At 40.6% G+C, this 22,994-nt stretch overlaps 1 protein-coding gene across 1 annotated transcript in view; it reads left to right on the top strand.

Annotated features, from left to right (window-relative positions):
* The first annotated feature begins 5,019 nt into the window (after positions 1-5,019).
* Positions 5,020-22,994, top strand: part of LOC115018901 (protein turtle homolog B-like) — a 121,496-nt gene continuing 103,521 nt past the window's right edge. Inside the window, exon 1 of the mRNA XM_029448157.1 lies at positions 5,020-5,246. Within this exon, the coding sequence (XP_029304017.1) occupies positions 5,183-5,246 (64 nt within the window). The 5' untranslated portion in view covers positions 5,020-5,182. The remainder of the gene's footprint in view (positions 5,247-22,994) is intronic.

Below are 22,994 nucleotides of genomic sequence, written 5' to 3'. Positions count from 1 at the left end.
CAGGTAACATCAATGTACGAACTGACAAGGAACACTGGGGGAAGACAGGAATATATAGACAGACTCTCACAAGAATGAGACACAGCTGGGAGAGAAAACACAAGGACAGGAAGTAAAACAAGACATGACACAAAGGGGAGTGAAACTTCAAAATAAAACAGGAAACAGAAAACCAAGATCATAACATTTACATTTTTTATAAAAATACACTTTCAAAAACAGGCACCTCAGAAAACAAAAACAAAACAAACAGGCTGGAAACTGTGGGTGTTGAAAGTGGCCAATCAAAGGAGCGGAGACATCACAGTCTGTTCTATCCACACCTTAGAAGTTTCAAAAACATTGAGCAAGCAAATGTTGAGCAGTTGCAAGCGAGTAAGAAGGCTCAAGCTCGTGCTCGACACAGCCCCATTCTCGCGGGACCACATTTGTGAGTGCAGAGCAGAAATGCTCCCTCGCGAGGAGGCTTTTCAACTTACATCACATGCACTGGGACTAGTTTTTACGTCTGCTGGTTTTGAGACTGATCAGACGTCCACCACTATGGTCTACTGACTTTTCCTTTAGTGTCACCGGTAAGTCAAATGTTCCACGTACCCAGTGTATTAACACCTTACTAGATTGTTTCCTAATGACTTTGGTCATCCTCTGATTTTTTTTCGGCATTGGTGTGTTTTCACAATTAAAGGCAAATCCCTCAGCGTGATCCTGTCCCTTTGTCCCATGGATAATATTTACTTTTGAGAAGATGAAATCCAGTGTATTTTCTGCATTGCTGCTAAAGAAACATGAATAAAGTAATGAATCAATTATCAGAATTGTTCATTAGAATTCGTTTTTTGTCGAGCGACTAATGGATTAATTGACCATTGTTTTTTCAGCTCTTTCCACAAGGGATTTTCCAATCAAATGAACATGTTCTACAGAGACACGGAGATACAAGTTACGAGACACAGAAATTCATCCTTTGAAAACATTTGACACCAGGAAATTATTATTGAAATTACAAAAAAAAGGCACTGAGTTTTGAGGTCGAACATGATTATGCCATTACAATAAAGGTATTTGAATTGTTTAAATAGAGTGCCTTGAAGTTTTTGTTTGTGATTTTTACATCTATGCTACATGTATCCTTATTCAACGAGCACCTCAAACAAAACCTGGGTTAGGGTTACCACATACTGTGTATATATTACAGTCAGTAGCCACAACCAACAGTTAACGAGTCCCACCTGGCTCATTAGTCACCAGGGAGGAACAAACACCTGATTGGAGCTGAGGGTGGAGGTGTAGATCACAGAACACGATGCAAGCTGAATTTGAATATACTATTTGCACTTCACACAGCTCTTTCAAAGCACACTGCTCGGTGTGACAGTGAGCTGTGAAACATGGCTGTACTCACATCAACACAGTGGCTGCTGAGCGTCAGGAAAAGGGCCTTCAGCTGCATCTGCAGCCAGTGATGTCTCTGTTCAGAGTGAGATGCTAACACGCTGGGGCTTGACATGCCAAACTCTTCTGGCTGTTTTTTTGTGCCAACATGAGTAGCTGAGGCCTCACATACTTTACAAGATAGAGGAGAGTGGAAGATCAAAGTAGACCCAGAGTGTGACAGAGAGCGAGAGCGAATATTTGGTACCTGGTTTGCCTCAACATGCTACTTTATATTAGTATAACGTAGAATAACATGATATGTCATCATCCTACTGAGACGTTTCTAAGACTGAGAATCGACAGCCCTGCTCTGTAAAGACTGTACATACACAGTACGAGGTTTTGAGGTACAGAAAATGGTAACATCAGCATGCTACCATGTTCTCAATGACAATGCTAACATGCTGATCTTTAGCAGAAAATTTGCATGGAAACAGATATTTTCTTAAATATTAGGTTTGAAACTACCAGATTTGCCCGATTTAACCTCATGTCTCAACCGAATACAGAGACAGATCATTTGAACGGAAACAGATAATGGCGTCTCTGTACACCTGTACAGACTACAGTATACAGCGATGAGCTGGTATTTTACTAATTGGTATATCTAAGGGGACATTGCATATCATGAAAACTCACTTTTAAGCTGATCAAATATTATATGATATCAATATGATATTTGCAATACATCTTCAGTTGAGAAGATGAAACAAATAACTAGTTCTGTGGTCGTCACATTTGTCTGGCCAGTTTTAATTAATTGATTTACCTTATGTATATTCTTGACCTGTAGAAGACTTAAAAGCGGGCTCATTTTGTAAAACTTAAAATGTGATAGATTTCTATGGTGAAAATTGTACAGTATGGACAAAACCATAGCCATTGAGGCCACTTATTTTTTCCAAGGTTTATAGGCTATAATAAAAGTAATCGCCTAAAAATAGCTTTATTTTGATATTTTGATAAGATATTGTAAAACACTAATATTACCAACATCAGATCACCGTCATTGCTTGTGTGTGTGTGTGTGTGTGTGTGTGTGTGAATTCTTAAATACAGATATTTTAATAGCGTGTTAAAACATGCTCCCAATGTTGTTATTGTAGCCTACACTTACCCTTGTTTGAATAGACTCTGCTATTCATTTGTGCTAAAACAAAATTTGACGAGGCAGCATACATCGTCAGACCACCAGACAGGCAGCTGAATACATGCAAAGTGTGATACAGGTACTGAGAGAGTTACACTAGTACTTCTTGAATTCCGTTCCTCCCCAGACGTTGTCTGACGAATAGATCCATTGGGGTTGCAATACGTCAAACATTTTCTATTCATCATGATGCCTGCTAGTTCATTTCACTTGAGTGAATTATAATTATCAGGTAGCTAGCCAGCTAACATGAATTCCATCCATATGGTAGACTGATACACTTTCAAGGAAAGTTGAAATGCTTTTCAATCAATCTCATCTATGAGAGAGGAAGAGCAGGTGCTGCTCACTGTGCTCAGGAGAGGATTAGCATTATGTCCCTGTGCTGTCAACCCAAACACACTGACCAATTCAAACTATGTTATTACCAGAGATGCATGTATATGTATATTATATTTTCTCAATTAAATAATGTTAATTACAGTGGCACCTATTGGCTCAATGTAACTGTATAAACATCTAACATAATTACAATGGCTCCAGGAGAGTGCAGACCTGCACCAAGGCTAATTACCCTATCTTGCAATGTTGACGAAAGTAAAACAATTATTTGTGTATCTGCCCTGTGATTCGGATGTGCTCCAAAGTTAAATGTGTTCTTCCTTGTCCCTTGATACTACACCCGTCCACCAAATATTATGAAAATCGGGCCAGACAAACAAACCAAACCACAAACATAACCTACTTGTCGGAGGTAATAATAGTGTAATATAGTAATATTGCATACATATGTTATTGTTGGCATGTAATACACACTGTGTTTTTATTTATGTGCTGTTTCAGACACATTTCTATAATTAAAATAAAGGATGATGCCAACAAAAACACAAATATGAAATAAAAAAGGTGTATATAATTGTATTAAGTTATTTTTAATACGCTTTGGGAGGAGAGACACGTGAGTAGTCACAGAGAAAGATATAGCAAATTATGAGAACACTAGCTTTATTGTAACACTATAGCAACTTTACCACCACGATTACATTTATACATAGTAAGCATATTTCAAAATGGATTTGAATGTTTGGATGGTAGTGATGTGATGATGCACAGCCTGGAGGATTCCTCTCGTCTAATTGCGCAGGATGATACCGCAGCTCGGCTCGGGCTTCACACGCCAACCCACCTTAAAATAGTTCCCTCTCGTGCTGCATTCATGCCCTCCTCGAAAAACGGGAAGATGCCATCAACCTTTTTCGAGAGAAGTCAGAAAATTGTAGTTTTGTCTATAGATCCTGATTAATCAGAAATGTTTATATGTTGATCCGTGCTTTGATCTGTTTAATTGATATTGTGATAGAGACTATGCAATGGTGTTGCATGTAAACAAAATGTTTTAGTGTTTCTTAATTGTTATGTGTGTACCTGCCATGCAGGGACTGCAGATGGAAATGGGCTAATAGCTAAATCTGGCATAAATTATCTCTTTTAATAATTTTTTTAGGCATGGTCTTTGTTTGATGAAGAAGAAGAATAACACTAAATTGTGTGTCACACAAACACGTATACAGCCAAGCAATGCTACTGTCTTTTAAACAAGCAAGAGGATTTTCATGCATCTACTTTACAAGGTATAGTAACCACCTGTTGGAATTTGCCATCTGAGGTTGGCATGGTGATATTGTGAAGCCTCACTATAAATGATGGACTGAAGTTTCCATCTTATCCAAACCTAAGGAGAGGCCTCCTTATAGTAACTTTTAAGAGTTATGCCTACTATATTACCACAATGTGTTTTATATAGGCTAATGATAATCATTATTGCCTTCTGTTTTATGATAAACCTACATATTTTTGTCAGCCAGCTTCCTGTAATGTTTTTACAGATTCTAAATCTGGTATAAACACGGTTAATATGCGTTTTTAAATGTGATTTCATGATATTATTGCTATCATTGCAAATGTAAGTGCTTTAAGGGGGGAAACACATTGTTGTGGTTGTTTTTATAATGTTTTTGCTTTAATTGTTTCTCTTAATGTTTTTAGAACAATGGCAAGTCCCTATGAGTAGGCAACCTTTTAAAGCACTATTCAAATACAATGTATTATTATTAACAATAATTATAATAACAAGAAAGCACGCTCTCTTTCTACCCGCCATGAACACTGATGTGGTTTCTTTGACCAGAGGAATGAAAACTCTGAGTGTTACCATATTCCCTGAATGCAACACTCCAGATGGGAAACCGACAGCACAGGAGTCCAATCAGCAGTTAGATCTCTTCCCACGCCCATCAATGAAACTAATGCGGAGGCGGGGCCTCACTTATTTAGATGCTCGCGTTTGGTTTCACTGCGTCGTCGTCAGCTCTCGTCCCATTGGCGCAGGTGATCCGTCTCAGGATGCGAGAGGAGAGCGGAGGAGAGGGGAAGAGAGAGGGGAAAGCGCCGATGGAAAAGTGTCCAGGGCTTGGTTAACAAGAAAACAGCATTCCGGTCCGCTTCAGTTCGTCCTGGGACACTCGGCGATGAGAGATTCACCGAAAGGGGCACTTTGAGATATGATGAGGTTTATTTCTGGTCGGCAATAGTACTATGATTTGGTATGTGGCCACTTTGATAGCAAGTGTATTCAGCACCCGAGGAACGGCCGCTCAAGGTGAGTCGAAGTGCAGTCCACCGCCGCCTATTGCTCAAGTTTTAACTCAGCATTTTTTCTTTTAAAACAGCGTTTTCGCTCTTGTCTGTTAACTTTGAATGTAGCTTGTATGTTAAAAATGTCACACTTAGCGTCATGAAGTTCATGTGTGATGTGTCATCACCGCACCTGAGTGCAGCCGGGCCGGCAGTGATGAGGGAAACGGACCGGTTATCCGTTAAATGAATAGTAACATAGCTTTACCGTGGAGGATAAGGACCTCCTTATTTAAACATGTTTTAAAATAGGACAACCTGTTTATTCCCACAGTAATACAGTATGGATATGCGTGTTTAATGGCACTATCGGAGTTGTGACGTTTTTGGCTTCAGAGTTATGGTTTTGCTGTCTGTGTGGTTTGACATATTCCACCGAATGTGTGAGGTTGCTGTCCTCGCGCTCCATGACATGATGCGGGCAGCCACTGGACTGCAGCAGCTGGTTACACAGAGCTGCACACCGGCTGCCAGCGGTTTGTGAAATGTGAAGGCAAATGTGATTAGCATGGTGTGGATGTCATTAAAATGCTATGAGTGGATTAACTTCTTTATAGGGAGCTGTTCCTGTTCAATCTGAGTGTGACCAGCTGTGTCCGTTGGAGGGAGCGCTTTCTGAGACAACGCTGCATTTAGAGGAATTTCGGCCATTCCCAGCACACCAAAACTGCTTGTCTTGTCATGTGTGATGCAGCTTTCATCACATGTATGATGACTTAATTTGAGCTTTAATCTATTTTTACAAACATAAATGTGCTTACTTGTGGTAAAGCGCAGAGGTCTTGTTTGACAAGAAGACTTTATGGGCTAAAGCTCCTTCAACCAAGCCACCTGCAATTGACCTCTGACCTCCTCATAGTGCTGAAAGAGACCACTCTGATGGGTGTCACTGTAGTACAGCAGGGCCCATGTAGAATCAGTTTCACTTTTGACAATATTATTAACAGGGCTGCAATTTATGATTATACTCATTATCATCAATTAATCTGCTGATTATTGTTCTTGTTTGGACTATAAAATGTCAGACAATTGTGAAAAATGCCAATCACAATTTCCAAAAGCCCTAACTGAAAAATTCATATAGATTCTTTTGACCAACCAACATTCCAAAGCCCAAACGTTCAGATTACTATCATAACATACTAAGAAAAGCAGGAAATATTCACATTTGTGAGGCTGAAATGATGATGATTGATGATTTGTGCTTCAAAAAATTATTTAATGAAGCTTTAATCAACTAATAAAAGCTCTAATGCAGTTCCAATTATAAATGACATCATCTTCTAGTCGGTGGACCCACGTGTTACTTCGTGGATTGATCTAGTTTATTGTGTGCATGTGAGCTCGTCTCATTGATAACGACAGGGATACATGGTCAGAAGGTAAAGCTGCAGCAGCATCGCACTTTACCCTAAAAAAAAGTAATCCCTGCTACTTTTGCCCCCCTCCTTCCTTCCTTCCTTCCCCACCACTCATCCTCAGGAGAGCAGAGAGGGAGGAAATTGGGACAGTGCCTGTGCTCCAGCATTACTGATTAGATGATGAAGAAAGGAGCGCTTGATGATATGAACTAGCTTTCTAGCACTGTGTGTTAAACTTTTGACACCAAATCTTGCAGGTTTAGGTATTTTTATATTTGTTGACATCCTTCTGGCAGGCAACTTGGCTTGGCTGGCTACACGGCAAACCGTTATGTAATGTCTTTCCCAAAGAGGATACACTTAAGAATCGTCTGCCAAAAAAGGGAGACTTAGGGAGATGTCTTTAAGCGGCTTCCCTCGTCTCTTCTACGGTTGGGAGAGCAGGCAACTTGGCAGAAACAAACACTAACTTCTGGGGAGGAGCAACTGTGACTGGACTTGTTTGTGTTTTGTAAAGACTGTCCCGTCAGTCAGTGTAACTGGTTATGCATATGCTCCCTGTCCTGTGCTTTAACACATCGTCTGAGCTCTCAGCACTCTGCAGCATCCAAGCTGTGCGCACAGACACACAAACACAGATGAACACACTAGCCGTCAGAAGCCGCGCCGGACAGCATCCTTCTGCTCGAGTGCTGCTGTCTCCAGCTGGCAAATGCCTCGACTTTTGCCAGTGATAACCCTGGACCTGAGCCAGACTGTCTCTTTCCCTCTGTTCTCCCTTCCTCTCAGGTTTCCTCTATTCCTCACCTTGTTTCATCCCTCCCTCCCTCCTCTCACTTTTCCCGTCTGACTCAGGTCCTTGCCGCCCTCCCATCCTCTTCCTGTCTCTCTTCTCTCCTGCCTCGTCCTGTCGCTTTCCTCTTCCGTACACTCGGGTGAACTCGTTTCCCTCCAGATTTCAAGTGGCCTCTCTCATCATGGCTGGGTAGCCGAGGGAAGGGAACATGGTGGGTTGTGTTAATGGAAGCTCAGGGCGCGCTCCACAGCAACCGTCTGCTGTCACACACACACACACACACACACACACACACACACACACACACACACACACACACACACACACACACACACACACACACACACACACACTTGTTACCCCTACCCACACAGATGTCAACATGCAAGCATCCCCTGGAGCTGTGTGTCTTTAACCAGGATCTGAACATATGTCCACTAGCAGGCTGTCTGCCCTGGAGTAAGTTGGACTAATTATGATTAAGCTGTGAGATAAATGCCAGTTGGTTGCTCAATAAATACATATACCACAACATGCCAAGAGGACTGTGGACTGATTATTTGGCGTATAGTGGACAGAAACAATAGGAAAAGAGCATTTTATTTTTTGAAAGTTTTAGTTTTGAAACCGTCTTTGCACTACGATGCCTTTCACATCTATTCCGTTCAGTTCAGTTGCGCGCGTCCCAAGAAAAAGCAACACTCACAGCGGCACAGAGCAGCTTACCGGTAGCCTTCGGCTGGAGATTTCCACGGCCACTGCTTGTGTCGGAGATGAAACAACTGAACAGGAAAATTGTCACCGTGTGGCAACATTTTGCTTTCATTTTTTTGTAAAGAACAAACCTGACCCAGCTCAGGATCTGATGGCGTTTTGCAGGTGAGGTAACTCAAGCTTCTGTTGTAAAATACCCTTCTGCCATCTAGTGGCTCTTCTTTTGGTTTTTGTGTAGCCTACACTCTGTTCCCTGGGGAAATGAGTTATAGTTATTAGATAAAAATAATAATATTTGACCATTATTATGGTACTTTCCCAAAGAACTATGGTGGATAAATAGGTTTGATACCATGTAGGCTTTTTTAATGCAAAGGACAGTTGTTAGGGCGAAAACCGATGATCGGTTGATCTTTACGAATCTAAAGCAATGGCATATCTGTCAGTGCTGGAAGGAAATGTTTAAATCGAATCCTGTCTTTAAAATTGAAAGTCAAATTGATTCTGGGATTAATGGGACACCCGTGTCTTCTGATCGATGCTGTAACAACTTATGTTGATGGTGACCAGATACTTTACCGTCCAGTGGATGTGCCGTGTGGAAAAAATATTTTCGCTGGCAGCTGCCATTTTCCGTTTCATAGAGTGGAAGGAAAATGTAAAAACTCTCATTTTAAATGTATACAGTAGTGTATTTACGTGTTTATGGAATGGATCACACTTTTAAGTGTTCTTTTTAGATTCTGAAAAGAAAATTCCGAATGTTGATTTTAATATAAATAAAGTTATTCTTAAAATAGATATTGATATTCTGATTTGGTGATTTGTGAGACACTGGAAGGGGAAGTAACTGAGTTAAGAAGTATGAAAATAAAGAAACTTTAAACACTAAACTCATTTTAGTGGTCACATGTTTAGTACAGTAAATAGCCAAGCAGAAGAAGTTTCATAGAGAAAACAATATTTTAACATACTTTTCCTTGATGTTGACATTTTAAAACAGGTCAATTTGACCCGGAGACTCTAGAAAGGTTTTAAATGAGCACCCGTGGGTGCCGGGACTCACTACATTGAAAACCTATTAGCAACACTGGGTGCAGACTGAGACTGAAGGTAAACTCTGGTGTAGTCCGTTTAACGTGTGGCAGCAAAACAGAGCAACTCGTGTGAAACAGAAATAAAAGCATGAAATTAAAATATAAACTGTTGGATACTGATCCTCATTTTTAGCTGTTAAGAAATTGCTCTCCTGATCGTAGACTATAAGCGATGTACAACCCATTTTTATAAAAGATTGTTTGGCAACCATATTAACACGTGCATCAGCAGGTGTGGGCAGGGTTTCCCTATTGTTGCGTCTGTGCTGTATCAACCCAACACTGGGTCACCTTTCAGTTTGAATTCTTTCCGTGTGAATCGGTTCTTTCTTGTCGATCTCTTTGTGTCACCTGAAAGGTGACACAAGGCACAGTAAAGTGCTGCACGACTTGCTGTCACTCTCCACAGTTTGATGTGGGTCCACATAGAGCTGATGATGCAGGAGGACAGTTCCAATCATTGACTCACCTGTTAGTCCGTCTGAGAACGAGTCTCTTAACCTGTGGAAATATAATAGTTGTATAATGTCTCTGGGCTCTGACTAACTGATATCATACATAGAAGAGAAGATGATGTAGAAACTGATGTTGCTCCAAAACAGGTGAAGAGTTGAATAATTGAAGTTATTAGCAGTTAACATTGGTGTTTGTTATGTTAAGTGGTGTGGTTTCTGTTATTGCTATGGTCACATGGTCACATGCAGCGGCAAGCCGAAAAAGTTCAACCATCATCAACTCAGGCTGCACTGCCATACAAGTGATCCGTGCACCGGAGCACAGCAGCAGCCGCCTCTCTCTCCACTTACATTAGAAAGCTCCCGCTGTCTGAAAGCACCTTTATATCCCTCCATCTATTCAGGCTGCAACTTGGATTTAATTTACAAAATATCTGTGTTCCACACTTTAGAGCTGTAACAATTAGTCAATTGATCAACTAGTTGATGGAAGGAATGAATCGGCAACTTTTTTGATACATTTTGAGGTATTTTTATAGAAACATGCCAAACTATGTGCTATTTGCTTGAGTGAAATGTGATTCATCTGAAGCTCCCAGAAAACATTTGAATTTGTGTTTGTGAGTCAGTGAAGTAAGTTTGTTGTATATTTGAGTGAACTGTGAGTGTAAATGAGGCTGGCAAGGAGAGCTGGTGCCTGGTTAATTGTATTCTCAGAGACGTCCGTGGTTTCCCTGTTTTTGATGATCCTGACAGTATTATCACTTAATGGGTGCTCTCCCTGTAGGTGGGTGGCTGCGTGGTAAAAACAAAGCTGCTGACCAAGAAAAGAGAGTTTTGTTTCACAGCATGAATTTAAATCCTGCGGATGTTCAGCATTTTCTCACTGAAGGACTTGTGTGTTGAGTGTTTTGTGTGCTCCGATCTGGCATTTTATTGATCTGATACCAACCACTGTTTTTAATGAATAAATGACTCAACGTATTTCAACATAAACTTTGTCGTCTCACCGGTTCACTTATATTTTTGCCAACTTTCCCCTGGACTTTGCCAGTGGCTGCCTCTTACCGACATCCGTCTATTTTCATACTTTCAGGATCCCTTTCTGGAGTGTACATGTTCTTTAAAGTTCAGTCTCTTAGACTTGTATGAAAGTGTGTGTGTGTGTGTGTGTGTGTGTGTGTGTGTGTGACCAGAGTTAAACTTGAATTAGAGTGAGATGGCCTACACTGAGCTCCACGGCTTCAGATAAAGTGTTTCTCTAATTGCAACATTCGCCTTTCTGGATTGAGGCCTTACATCCTGTTAAACTCAGAGGACGCCTTTCAGCTCAGCCCCTCGCTCACTGAGCCAATGCTCTGCAAAAAAAAGAAAAATGTTAACACGTTTAAAGTTGGCAGTTGACGCTATTTTTGGACTTAAAGGCCGACTGCGTTGGAGAAAGATTGTTGATATAAAAAAGGCCGTCACTCTCGCTCCCACTGCCTTTCTCTTTATACATCCATGGCCTTTCCCCTGTCCCTGGTGGAATAGTGTTGTGTGGCACGGTACGAACCACTTTGTTGTTTGTTCCCACTTATAGAGCCAGGGCCGTGTACGAAGCGCACACACAGAACAGACCGTGACGAAATATTCACGGAATTTTACAAAAAGTGTTTTGGATTTGAATTGCTGACTGCAACTTTAATGTTCCAATGTCAATTTAATCTAGAGTCAACTTTCTTTATTGAAGTTTCCACACTAGTTTACAGACGTGGAACACCAAAAACCTTTTATTTATTTGGGCTGCAATAAGAACTGTTGGATATGATAAGAGTAATCTCCCGTTTTACCCCGAGTGCTCCATTTTGCAGGGAAACATAGCATTAGTAAGGAAAGACTCCCCCCTTATGTCCGACCAACAGGAGATGCTGCAAATGGGTTCCACGTTGTATCCATGGTTTGTGTGCGGCTGTACAGTATAATCTGCTGTGGACAGTTGATGCTCCATGTACAGAAGCCTTCACTCTCATTGAGCCTAATGTAAAGTTGCACCCCTGCTGCCCGGGGCAAATGGCACACTTCATAAAAGTCACCAACCTTTAGATGGCAATCATCCTGGTATTTGGGCCAAGGAGCAGTGACTGGCAGCTGCTGCCAGGCCCCCGAGCTCCCAGCAGCCTCCATTGAGGTTCAGTGAACTAGTCTGCTGGGGTTGTTTGGCTGGATGAACTGATGGATAAGATTGTCGGAAGAGATGCTTCATGTGTACTTTTAGATTGTTGCAGATCCTTGTAAATCATAAGGAAGGGTGGTGTTTTACTAACATCAATGTGTTTCTATTTTAGACTCGTTAACCCAGAAACACATGTTTACAGCGTGATTATGACCTGATATTACTTGATATCCTTTCAGAGGTGTTGGGGTCATAGTTAATATTAGATACTATGCACTTGCTAGGTTTAGTTTTGACAGGTACAGTACTGTATGCAATTAAAGCAATACAATATTTACTATTGCACCTAAAGGTAATATGTAACATTTCCACATTCAAATGTTTTTAAAATGACTAGGCTTATGTTATATATCTCGTTGAGTTGTGTACTTACATTATCCCAAGTGTCCGTTTGTTTTAGAGAGGAGGAGACTTCTGCTCCCGGTAACAACCTCCTGAACGATGAACAATGAAGGAATCCTAACTGTGAGAGCTGCAATTAAAACTCCCATGATCTACGCCACCAAACTTTAATTATTCTTTTCTTTCAGTGGCAGAAAATTGCATATTGTACGATTAATTGATGAAATAATATGTAAAATACTCGACTACTAAAATAATCGATCGCTGCAGTATCCCTGTGTAACTTTGATCAAAGACAAGCAGCAGAATCATGTTTGGGTCCAGTGTGTAGTTTAGAATAGATACAACCTCATCTCTCTAGTTGTCTCTTGGCTCACATAAAGACGACTGCTCTGCTGTATCCTAAACTCCCTTACAGCTCCTCCTCACATCTGTGAGGGACTAAAATAGATTGTGGTAGTTTAAATAAGTGTGGTTGGTTTACTGATCACGATAAAATATTTGAGTTGAGCAGATGTTGCAGTGCAGCACTTCAGGAAAGTATCGCTCTCTGGTATTTGTTCTGAATATACTGTACCAGTGTCCTTTAGCTGACTCATCCTACAGCTTTCCAGATAGTAATTGCTGTAGGCCTTCTGCTGCAGTCAGGATACACAGAATGGGCACATCATCAAAACATCACCTTGTTGCATTGGCGCTTGTAGTGCTACTGTGGAGTTTACATTGGGAAGTGTTGAATAATCTATGTTAGTCACTGGACCACAAGTGATATTTCACTTTAACTGGACATATGTTAAGGTGTGTATTTATATATATATATATATATATATATATATATATATATATATATATATTCAACCATTTTAACAGAGCTACATGCACACACTATCGTAGTCCAATTGTAATCCCAGTCAGTAGAAGAGAAACAATAGTGAGGGTCTACAGCCATGCTCTGAGGCTCTAAGCTTTGAGCTAAATGCTAACGTCAACATGCTAACATACTCACAAGGACAACATAAGGAGTTAAAGAGATAATGTTTACTGTTCAACTTCTTAGTTTAACATCAGCGATGTTGATAGGTACACGTCCTGTTGGCCTGACGCATTAAAAGCCCAAAGGAAGCACTTTATAATTTATACTTTATAATCAGAGGCCCTGTATTTATTTCAGAAGTTGTGTGTGTGTGTGTGTGTGTGTGTGTGTGTGTGTGTGTGTGTGTGTGTGTGTGTGTGTGTGTGTGTGTGACACTGCATATTTAATAACACAAGACAACTTTACGGCTGATTTCCTCTCGGCCCGGCCAGCGACTGATCTACTCTCAGCACATCCACCTGCAGTCTCTCTCTCTCTGTCGCTCATCCACACACTCGTTACTTGTGGTCTGACGGACTGTAGTTGATCCGTGTTTCGTACGGATCCACTCAAATTCCCCGGGACTTGTGGGTGAACAGTAATGAAGACATTGGACAAACTTGCCTGATCATGGCGCTACATTAGAAGTTAAAGGCTCACCAAAGTCATTACAATTCATTCGTAAAGAAACGTGAATGTCTGAACCACATTGAATGGCCTTCTATCCAATTGATGTTGAGACATTTCACGCAAAACCACAACATTCAGGCGATCACCACGTGAGAAGATTTATCCTGACACTGTGGGTATCTATACCACACTTCATTAGAGCCCAGCCACCAGCATATACAAATAGAGGATATGACATTGTTATTTCACAGAGCACACTTTTCAAAATGTTATTTAGTCTGTTTACAGTTGTAGAGCTTTTGAAAAGTGCATAGGCACTGATACTGACAAGCTCCTCAATATAGTATCTAGAATTCCCAGAGAAGCTTTTCTCTACTTGTAGATGCCTCTGGCTCGATGGCATGACTTGATAAAACACCATTCTAGCCAATGCTAGCCTTTAATTTGTTCTCCATGTGGCAGCTTTTTGTCGGTATTTTGTGTAATTGTCCGGAAGATAAAATTATGAACAGCCAAAATGTCCGTTTAGAAATAGGTCAAATAAATAAATTCATTAATAGCATATTAAATAGCCTAGTATTGTGTGACCTACAGGTTATGTTGCCTAGACAACTTAAATATAAACTTGTATTATACAAAAGTTTGGTTTTGCCTCTGTGGACACAGCTTGTTGTGTGTGCGTGTGTAGGTGTGGCGCTGTGCGTAGTAATGTAATGGAGGGGAGATCGATAGACATACAGCAGAATATGGTTTAGTTCTGTTTCTTAGCCTTCTGGCTTTTTGTGGTTGTAAAGAGAGAAAGCTGCACGCAGCATAAGGCTGCTTCTGCTGATTATAGCAGAGAATCATTTATATATTCTAAATATATTTAGTGCTCTGATAGTGCGTTCTTATGTGAGGGCTCTGATTAATAAATGTAAAAAGAATATCGAGCATAAACCCTGCTGTCAACCCTCCGGTTCTCCCTGTTTAGTCTCCATCAATCCTGAGATCTTGTAGCCATGAAGCCCTTGCGTTGCAGATATGTGGTCTCTCACGAGACATGTCATATCCTCCGGTCTTGTAACTTTACTATCATGACATTGTGATAAACCATTCAAGTGATCCGGACATTGTTTATAGACAATGATAATGCATCCTGCCTCCAGTTTGTGTCTGTTGTCAAATTCAACCAACATAGTAAAAGGGAAGCCTTCCCTTGAGATGGCTGTGTTTCCCTGTACAGTGCTTCTGTACTGCTCACTACTAGTTTACATACATGGACACACTGGCACTGTGAGGCAGAGGAAGCAGTTAAGTGGATAAGTCGATAAAGTATATTCAATTTACCCGTCAGAGCGTGTGGCTCACTTGAAGTTGGCAGATGTGGACGTTGATATTGTGTGTAGTTTCTGTTTCTCCTAACATAAGGCTGATTTCAGTGCAGGTTTTGAATAGATAATTTCTGAAATGTATGATTCATACACATACACTCTTCATTCGGAATGTTTTTAGTGCAGCAGTGTGTTTTTTTTGTTTCCTGCTAACATGTATCATGCTGTCCCATTCTGTATGCTTTCTCTGAATACTCCCGTCCCCTCCCACCATCCCGAGCTGTCTGGCTTCCTGCCCTGTCTCATTTTACAGCCCGGCCTACTGATGCAGCACAGTCAGCTTCCTCCACGCCGACTTCTCGAGACCCATTAAACATTCATTGGATAGGGCCATAAGATACCTTGCAATAGCCTCAGCTCTGCTACTCTAAATTCAGCCCAAGATATGAACTTCACACCCTAACACCGATTCTATAGGCATGGCTGCGTATGGGCCCCTTTGAGAGAAGCAGTAGAAAATGCATGCAATAGACAAACTGATTGATTATGTTGGTGTGGCACAGTATATGACACATGATCCCTTCGCTGCTGTGTAGCAACAGTGTTGGAGTACATGGATTGATACAGTTTGCAGTGGATACCACAGACAATTGCGGTTAGCAGTAATTAGGCCAAAATATTAAGAGCTGCTGTTGATTGCCAGGTTCGCTCTTCATTTATGTGTACTTTCAGAGGAACTGTACTCTTCCACTTCCACTAGGGATGCCACATTGAGGAAATATTTGCCACCAGTTAATACACTTGTGTGTAACACTGGTGGTACCGATGACGCCTGATGTTTTTTTAGAAAAGACTGGGTGAAGCAGTGAGGGAGTTTGCTTTATGTAATTAAATAGAGGTGTACATTTGTATTAAAGTCCTTGAGAATATGTTGAAAATGTTATATTTTAAATCAATAATAATACAAAAGAAATGTGATATTAAAAACAAGATATTTATTAATTAACTTAATACTCAAAAACTCCCAGCACCATGTGCATAAGGTTTGTTCGTCGTCTCATTCAAATGTTGCTCAACTCTTGTTGGTACACAGAAGCATGTGATGGTCTAGTGGTGCAGCTACCAAATACAACACCATGAGTGAGTTCAACACCAGGGCGGCCACCATTGTGCCCCTGAGCAAGGTACTTACCCCTGAGCTGCTCCAGGGAGACTGTCCCTGTAGTTAGTTCACTGTAAGTCTCTCTGGATAAGAGTGTCTGATAAATGGCCTGTAATGTAATGTGACATCTCCTGTTTCCAACTGAACCTACCGCTTCAAACCATTACCATAAAAACACAGACAAAACAATGACAAAAGACGTAGTTTGGTGACGTCGTTAAATAGCGTGGGATCATGGAGGTTGTTGTCTTCACCACCATTGCAGTCAGCTTCTCCCCTTTTAGGATATCTCCATTGATCATCGTTCAGGAAGTTTTTACTGTTAAGAACACTGAAATAAGCAGTTTCACATTAAAGATCTGTGTTTTCCCTGCACACTGTTTGGCTGACGCTAACGTTTCCTCAGCTTGTTTCTCTGATAACTTAAGATGCAGATGTCCGATGACTAAAATCCTCAATCAGGTTAAAATTAGGGCTGTCAAGCGATTAAAAAAAATCAATCTAATTAATTACAAGCTTTTGTGATTAATTAATCGTATATATCAATATTTGCTGTGAGAAGCATTTCAAAATATTCAAATGGGTTTTTGGAAGAAGAGTAAATCAATGAGTAGCATTATAAACTGGTCAACATGTCTTTTATTTCAATACTATTTATCCAATATCTTGTTTGCCACAATTATCTTAGACAACACAGACCAATAGTTTGACATAAAGTGCAATTTCAAATCTGGTATAACATCTTTCATCGCACAATAAACAAATCTTTAAAAGTTGTGTGATTTGACTTCATGTGTAAAGCCTCCGTTAACCCCCTGTCCTCTCCCACCTGCAGTCCATTGCAATACATTTCTTGATGGAGTTGTTAATGTGTCTCAGGTAGACCGACTCATTCTGCGTCTGAACGCCTGATCGAGAGATGACGAGACGGGTCGCTCACTTTAGCATCAGCGGCGGTGCTAGCTAGCTCCGAGCTAGCTGCTAACTGCTTTGCGTTGAGCTGATATTTTTGAAGTTCTCCGATGGTTCGAACATTCTTTGCTGCAGGAATCTCACAGAACGGAGCATCAACAGTTACATCCGGGAGTTTATTAAATGTAAACTTTACATTCACTGGGCCAAGTAATATTTGGGGGGGGGGCATCTAAGAGCGCGATTAATCTCAGTTAATCTTTTTGTCGCGTTATTTTTTCTGTGATTAATTAATCGAAATGAACGCGCTAATTCGACAGTCCTAGTTAAAATATATAGTTAAAAACCACCATGATCTAAAAAGTATATAACAAAAATGTGGCTTGAAATTGGATAAAAAGTCAATTAATGACAACAACAAGACTGACTCATGATCAAAGGGGATATGAAGCCATTACAGGAGACCAGATGAAACGCACCTTGATTAAAACGACAGGGTTCTCTGGGTTTGAAAAATAGTTGGAAACATTTGGGATAATGTAAGTACACGACAAAAACATAGGTCTAGTCGTTTTTAGACAATTAATGAGGAAATGTTACATATTACCTTTACAGTAGCTATATTCTCTCAAGCAAACCGCTGTATGTGCAGTAGTTTCAGCCCTGTATCCATGACCCTTAAAGGTGGAGGTGGAGAGATCAGCCTGCGAGCCTCTGCTTCCAAGGTTTCAAGTAACAACTTGATTAGCTTATTGCTGACATGAACTGCTTGTAATCTTTCCATCAAAAGGTCAGATCATTCTTGTCCAGCTAAGAAACAATGCAGACACATGAGGACGATCAATGAAGGCCTCTGGTAATTAATATATAATATAATATAAATATAAAATGTAGTTAATATCACAGATCAGCTTGGAGAGAATGTATGCATAAGTAACAGTAGGTTCATTTGTGAATGATGTAGGAAGATTGTGCTAAGGAATGGAAAGCAGTAATCTTTCTGGAAAGTTGAGGATCTCTTCAGAGCAGGTGGAGAGCACTGTGGACATGAGGTGAAATGGGAATAGCTGTCATGTCTAAATAGAGACATATTAGGGGAGCTGGCATTGTATCTCCTCTACCACCAGGTAAAATGTGCTTACTGTGAAGATTGGACAAGAACATTTGCAAGTAATACAGGATTTGTATCCCACATATCCGCTACAGTTGTAGTGAATGCACTTCCTCTATTTCCTCTTCTGGCTTCTTAAATAATGAGGTATCCATTCATATTGTTGTAAGACCTGAGGCTCTGACCCTGTCAGATCTATGACCGCCACATACTACTGTAATAAGCAGACGCACGCACGCATGCACGCACGCACGCACGCACGCACAGGGACATTTACACGTTACAGCAAAAGAACATATGAAGTAAAGTGGCGAGTACACATTAGTTAAATAGAATACAAATAATATCAGTACAGTATCAGTACAAAGTGGTTAATAAGAAATAATAAAAAGTGAACATAGCACATGACAGTGATAATTGCACAACAGTGTTGGAATAGTCTGTTCTTGGTGTGGTGGTCTACCAGGGGCCGTGGTGATGGTACAGTCTGACCGCTGCAGGGAGAAAGGACCTACGGTATCTCTCCGTGAGACACCGCGGGTGAAGCAGTCTGTCACTGAAGGAGCTGCACAGTGCGGACAAAGTGTCCTGGAGGGGGGGACATGTTGTCCAATAGAGATGACAGCTTGGCCGTCATTCTCCTGTCTCCCACCACCTCCACAGTGTCCAGAGGGCTCCCCAGGACAGAGATTTAGTGTTCCCTCTGGTTTCTGCCAGATGTGAACTTCTCACTGCACAGGCAGAACGTCCTGCATTGTTTAATTGCATCTTTTAAAGGCTGTTAAATTGTAGGGCAGAAGTTGTTAGCAGCTGTACATGAGCTGTGCCTCTTGGGAGAATTAATATATGTCATTGAGATTCAGTATCATTCATTTGGTGGAAACAATGTTTTGATTAAACTGTTAATGAAAGATGTATGACAGGCATCATGATGTGTATGAGATCATAATGTGAGGTGCTTGTTTAAAACCAAATGACTGTCATTTAATTCTGCATATATTCTAAATGTATAAACCTGCTGATGCTGAACTTGATCTTGCTTGTATGCTACTCTGGCGAGCAGGACAATTGTTCCGCCTCTCTGTAGGTTGTTATGACTATTACATTTTGCTGTAGTTAGGGATCACCTATAATTTAATTCTAGCATGATTTACTGTATATATGACGTTTTACTCTTGGAAGTCATAGACCTGTTTTCACAAAATAGATCGGTACACCCAATGTAGACTTCTCAGCATTATACAGTAACCTGAGCATTTAACTCTGTAATAGCAAGTTAATGTGAAAAGTAATTACTCTGAATTGGACAGATTGTAACATTTCGTATGTCTTTTTACGCATCATACGCCACAGGCGACAACACGGATACAATGTACTGAATGCTTGGGTGTGTGTGTGCATTAGTTGTGTGTATGTAGATACACAGTTCATGAATCTGATATAAAAACATTACAGATAAAATGTAATGATACACTTCCAAAAAAGCACAATTCAAACCTTTGTGTGGCTTGTCCCTGCCTGTTTGAGTGTGGCGTCTTTCACCTCATTCCAAAAAAACTTCACCAAGCAACACAAAGGCACTTTTGTATGGTTTTACACGAAAAGACTTCAAGGAAGAGGACTAACGGGTTGGTTATGAAAATGTATTTATGGTTAACCTGTTACGGCACGCACGCACGCACGCACGCACGCACGCACGCACGCACGCACGCACGGGGTAGACACACACACGCACATGCACAGGGTAGCATCACTGACGAACCGACAAGGACCAACGAGACAGACAGGGATATATACACACATAAACTAATGAGGGGAACGAGACATAGCTGGGGGATAAAGGCAATGGACACAGGAGGATCCAATCAACAATCACAAAGGGAGGGAAAACACACAGACAGGAAGTACAAGTAGACATGACACAAGGGAAGTGAACTTTACAAAATAAAACACGAAACAGAGTACAAACAGATAGTGACATAATCGCCCCACCTCCGTTAAAGTGCAGGCACAGCCTCTTTTCTGAATATTTCTATGGAGCGGGGCTATAAAAGCCCCTGTTTTGAGAGAAATGTGAGAAAAACTACCATAATTAACATGAGTAGAGTTGACTGTTGACAGCAGATTTAACTTAATTGTGTGTGTGTGTGTGTGTGTGTGTGTGTGTGTGTGTGTGTGTGTGCTTTGATTTCTAGCAACATCAGTAACTAGTTGTAGTCCACAAAGACAATGAGACCTGCTTCAGATTGGATCTGTAGATCTAGTCCAACACCAAGTGATTTGCTCTCATGAGGAACTCACATTGTCATGACAGTAGACAAGACATATTAATGAAGAAGAAGAAAAAGAGACACGTATAACTATCACTTAAGTAATGTTAAAGGGAATGCTGTTGATGTGTATTCACATCTATAACCAGTGTACTGAAGGATGTTGATCAAAGCTGACATTAGTTGTGATGACATCTGGGCCCCAAAGTAAACTCCATAAGTTAAGTAGTCGCACAGACACATTCTAAAAACATGAAGACATTCACCGCCAGTGTGATTTCTGAATTGGTGATCTGTCATTAACTAGAACTGTCATCTGTTTCTTAATCCTGTTGCTGCTGCCATGCTGTGAGAGGCAGAAACACACAATAGCACCATGGAGTCATCAAACATAATGCTGCAAGAAAACCAAATCATGTGCATCCAAATGCTGTCTTTGAAACTCTGCTTTTTAGAAAATGTCTATTGTTTTAAGTAAATCAATAAACAGTTTGAAGTGGTAGCGGTTTCACCAGGCAAGTTTACTTTGTCAGAAAATATTTAGTTTTGTTTAACACATCAATCTGATTACAGTTTTTCATTTCTTTCTGTATCACGCAGCAAATTCAACTTGGTTTGGATTTCTTTGGACTACCTGGGTTCACTGTGCCTGGCATTAATTATTCTGGCTGTCTGGTATCATACAGCTGGTTATCAACTGGTTCCCAACCTGCTGGTGTCAATCATGTGTACTCCTTGTAGCATCTCTGTCTACATCACTGTGATGATCTGTTTGTGAACAAACGTCCTCTATTTGATAGGACTATGTTCCCTCCGTCATGCTAAGAGCAGCTGCTAGATGCTGCAAGTGTGAATATCAAGGTGTATTTATACATATGTGTGATGGAGTGTTATCAAGACCTGTTCCCAGTTTGTTTACAGAGGAAGCAGGTGAGGCAGACTGAAGCTTGTAATGCATGCTGACAGCTGAACAGATGCTAAATGTCTGTGTACACTATGCCTGACAAGAATGCATCTCTACACAGCCAGCCCATAATGTGCAGCATTTATTTTGCGACTAAATAATTTCTTGTTTCAGAAATCATACGCAGATGCAGTCTGGTCATTGATTTGTTGTTGCAGTCTATTGCTAAACATGGCTGACAGTCACCAAGATGAAATAGAGGCGTGTGAGGCTGGTGTACTGTACAGAGTCAAGGGTTCACTTCAGTCACCGTGTGGCCCTCGCTTATTTGTGAGCATTCTGTGAGTGTCTGCGGATCCCCCCTCAGCCATCTGCCCTTAATTCCAGCCAGTCAACAGGACATAAGAGGCTCAAAACACTTCTTTGTCCTCTGCACACACATGACTCTTAGGTAGAAGCCTGCAACAGCTTCACCACTTTACAAACACATTTAAAACATGTTACATACAGTATGTCTTTCTAAAATAGAGATACATACAAGTACTTTACTTTCTAATTACTCCTGGCAGAATTACAGAGTTTATCATATGCTAGAAAAATAAAAGAATTGGTGTGGAAATTGTTATACACACTAGATGAAAACCCAGTTTGATAATCGGTGTCAGAAAATAATAGAAGTTACGGTAATATGCATGAAATGTAATCGTATATTTTATATGTAAATGCAGCGTACTGTGTATGGAGCAATGTTTAAATGAAACACCTCTTTAAAAGTTACTGCAGAAATGACCTGGACCCTCACATATAGTGTGTGTGTTAACAATCGAAAAGGAATTACCAACGTCTAATTAGAACCTTCATTAATCTGTGCCTTTATTCAGTGTGTATGATGAATAAAGACTCTTTGTGAACAAACATATCTTTACATTCACTCTTTAAAACCAAACCTCACTGTGTGTATTTTGAGGCCGAATAAAGGAGTTGAATGTATGTTCTTCTTCATAAACATTCTCAAAGCGTTACCTCCACTGACTGTTGGTAGGCAGAACAGCAAGAAAGCGGCATGACTGTGTATCATCAGTGTGTACACATACTCAAGAGAATAATGCTCCATAGTGCTACTAGTACTCTACTTTCAACAAACTAAAATAAACAATAATACTTAAAAAAAATAGAAACATATAAGTTTGTTCACCATGTGACCCCTGAAGGTCCCAGTAGATTATTTACCCAATTAGATCAACTCATTAGGAAGGATTAAAGTCCATATGCCAGGTATAAACTAGCTCCCTGAGATATGGCCCAGTTCAACTTTGCCTGTTTTCAGCTATTCTTGTCTTAACCATCTTCTCTGTCTGAATTTCTTACTACCACAAATAATGTCACAGGCAATGAATTTCAGTTGTAGGACATCTGGTGGGGAAAGGAAGCAGACAGAGGGGACTGGAGGGTAAACCTAAACCTAAAGGGCCAAGGAGACGCCACCAGTTGTCAGCAGCCACGTCTGTAACACAGACTGCTTCTGCTTGCACACGTACTGTACGTGTTAAAGTGATCATCAGCACACCTAAAGAAGCA

The sequence above is a fragment of the Cottoperca gobio genome, chromosome 14 (assembly GCF_900634415.1).
Source record: "Cottoperca gobio chromosome 14, fCotGob3.1, whole genome shotgun sequence".
Taxonomy (NCBI): Eukaryota; Metazoa; Chordata; class Actinopteri; order Perciformes; family Bovichtidae; genus Cottoperca; species Cottoperca gobio.
This window is presented reverse-complemented; position numbering and strand designations above follow the sequence as displayed.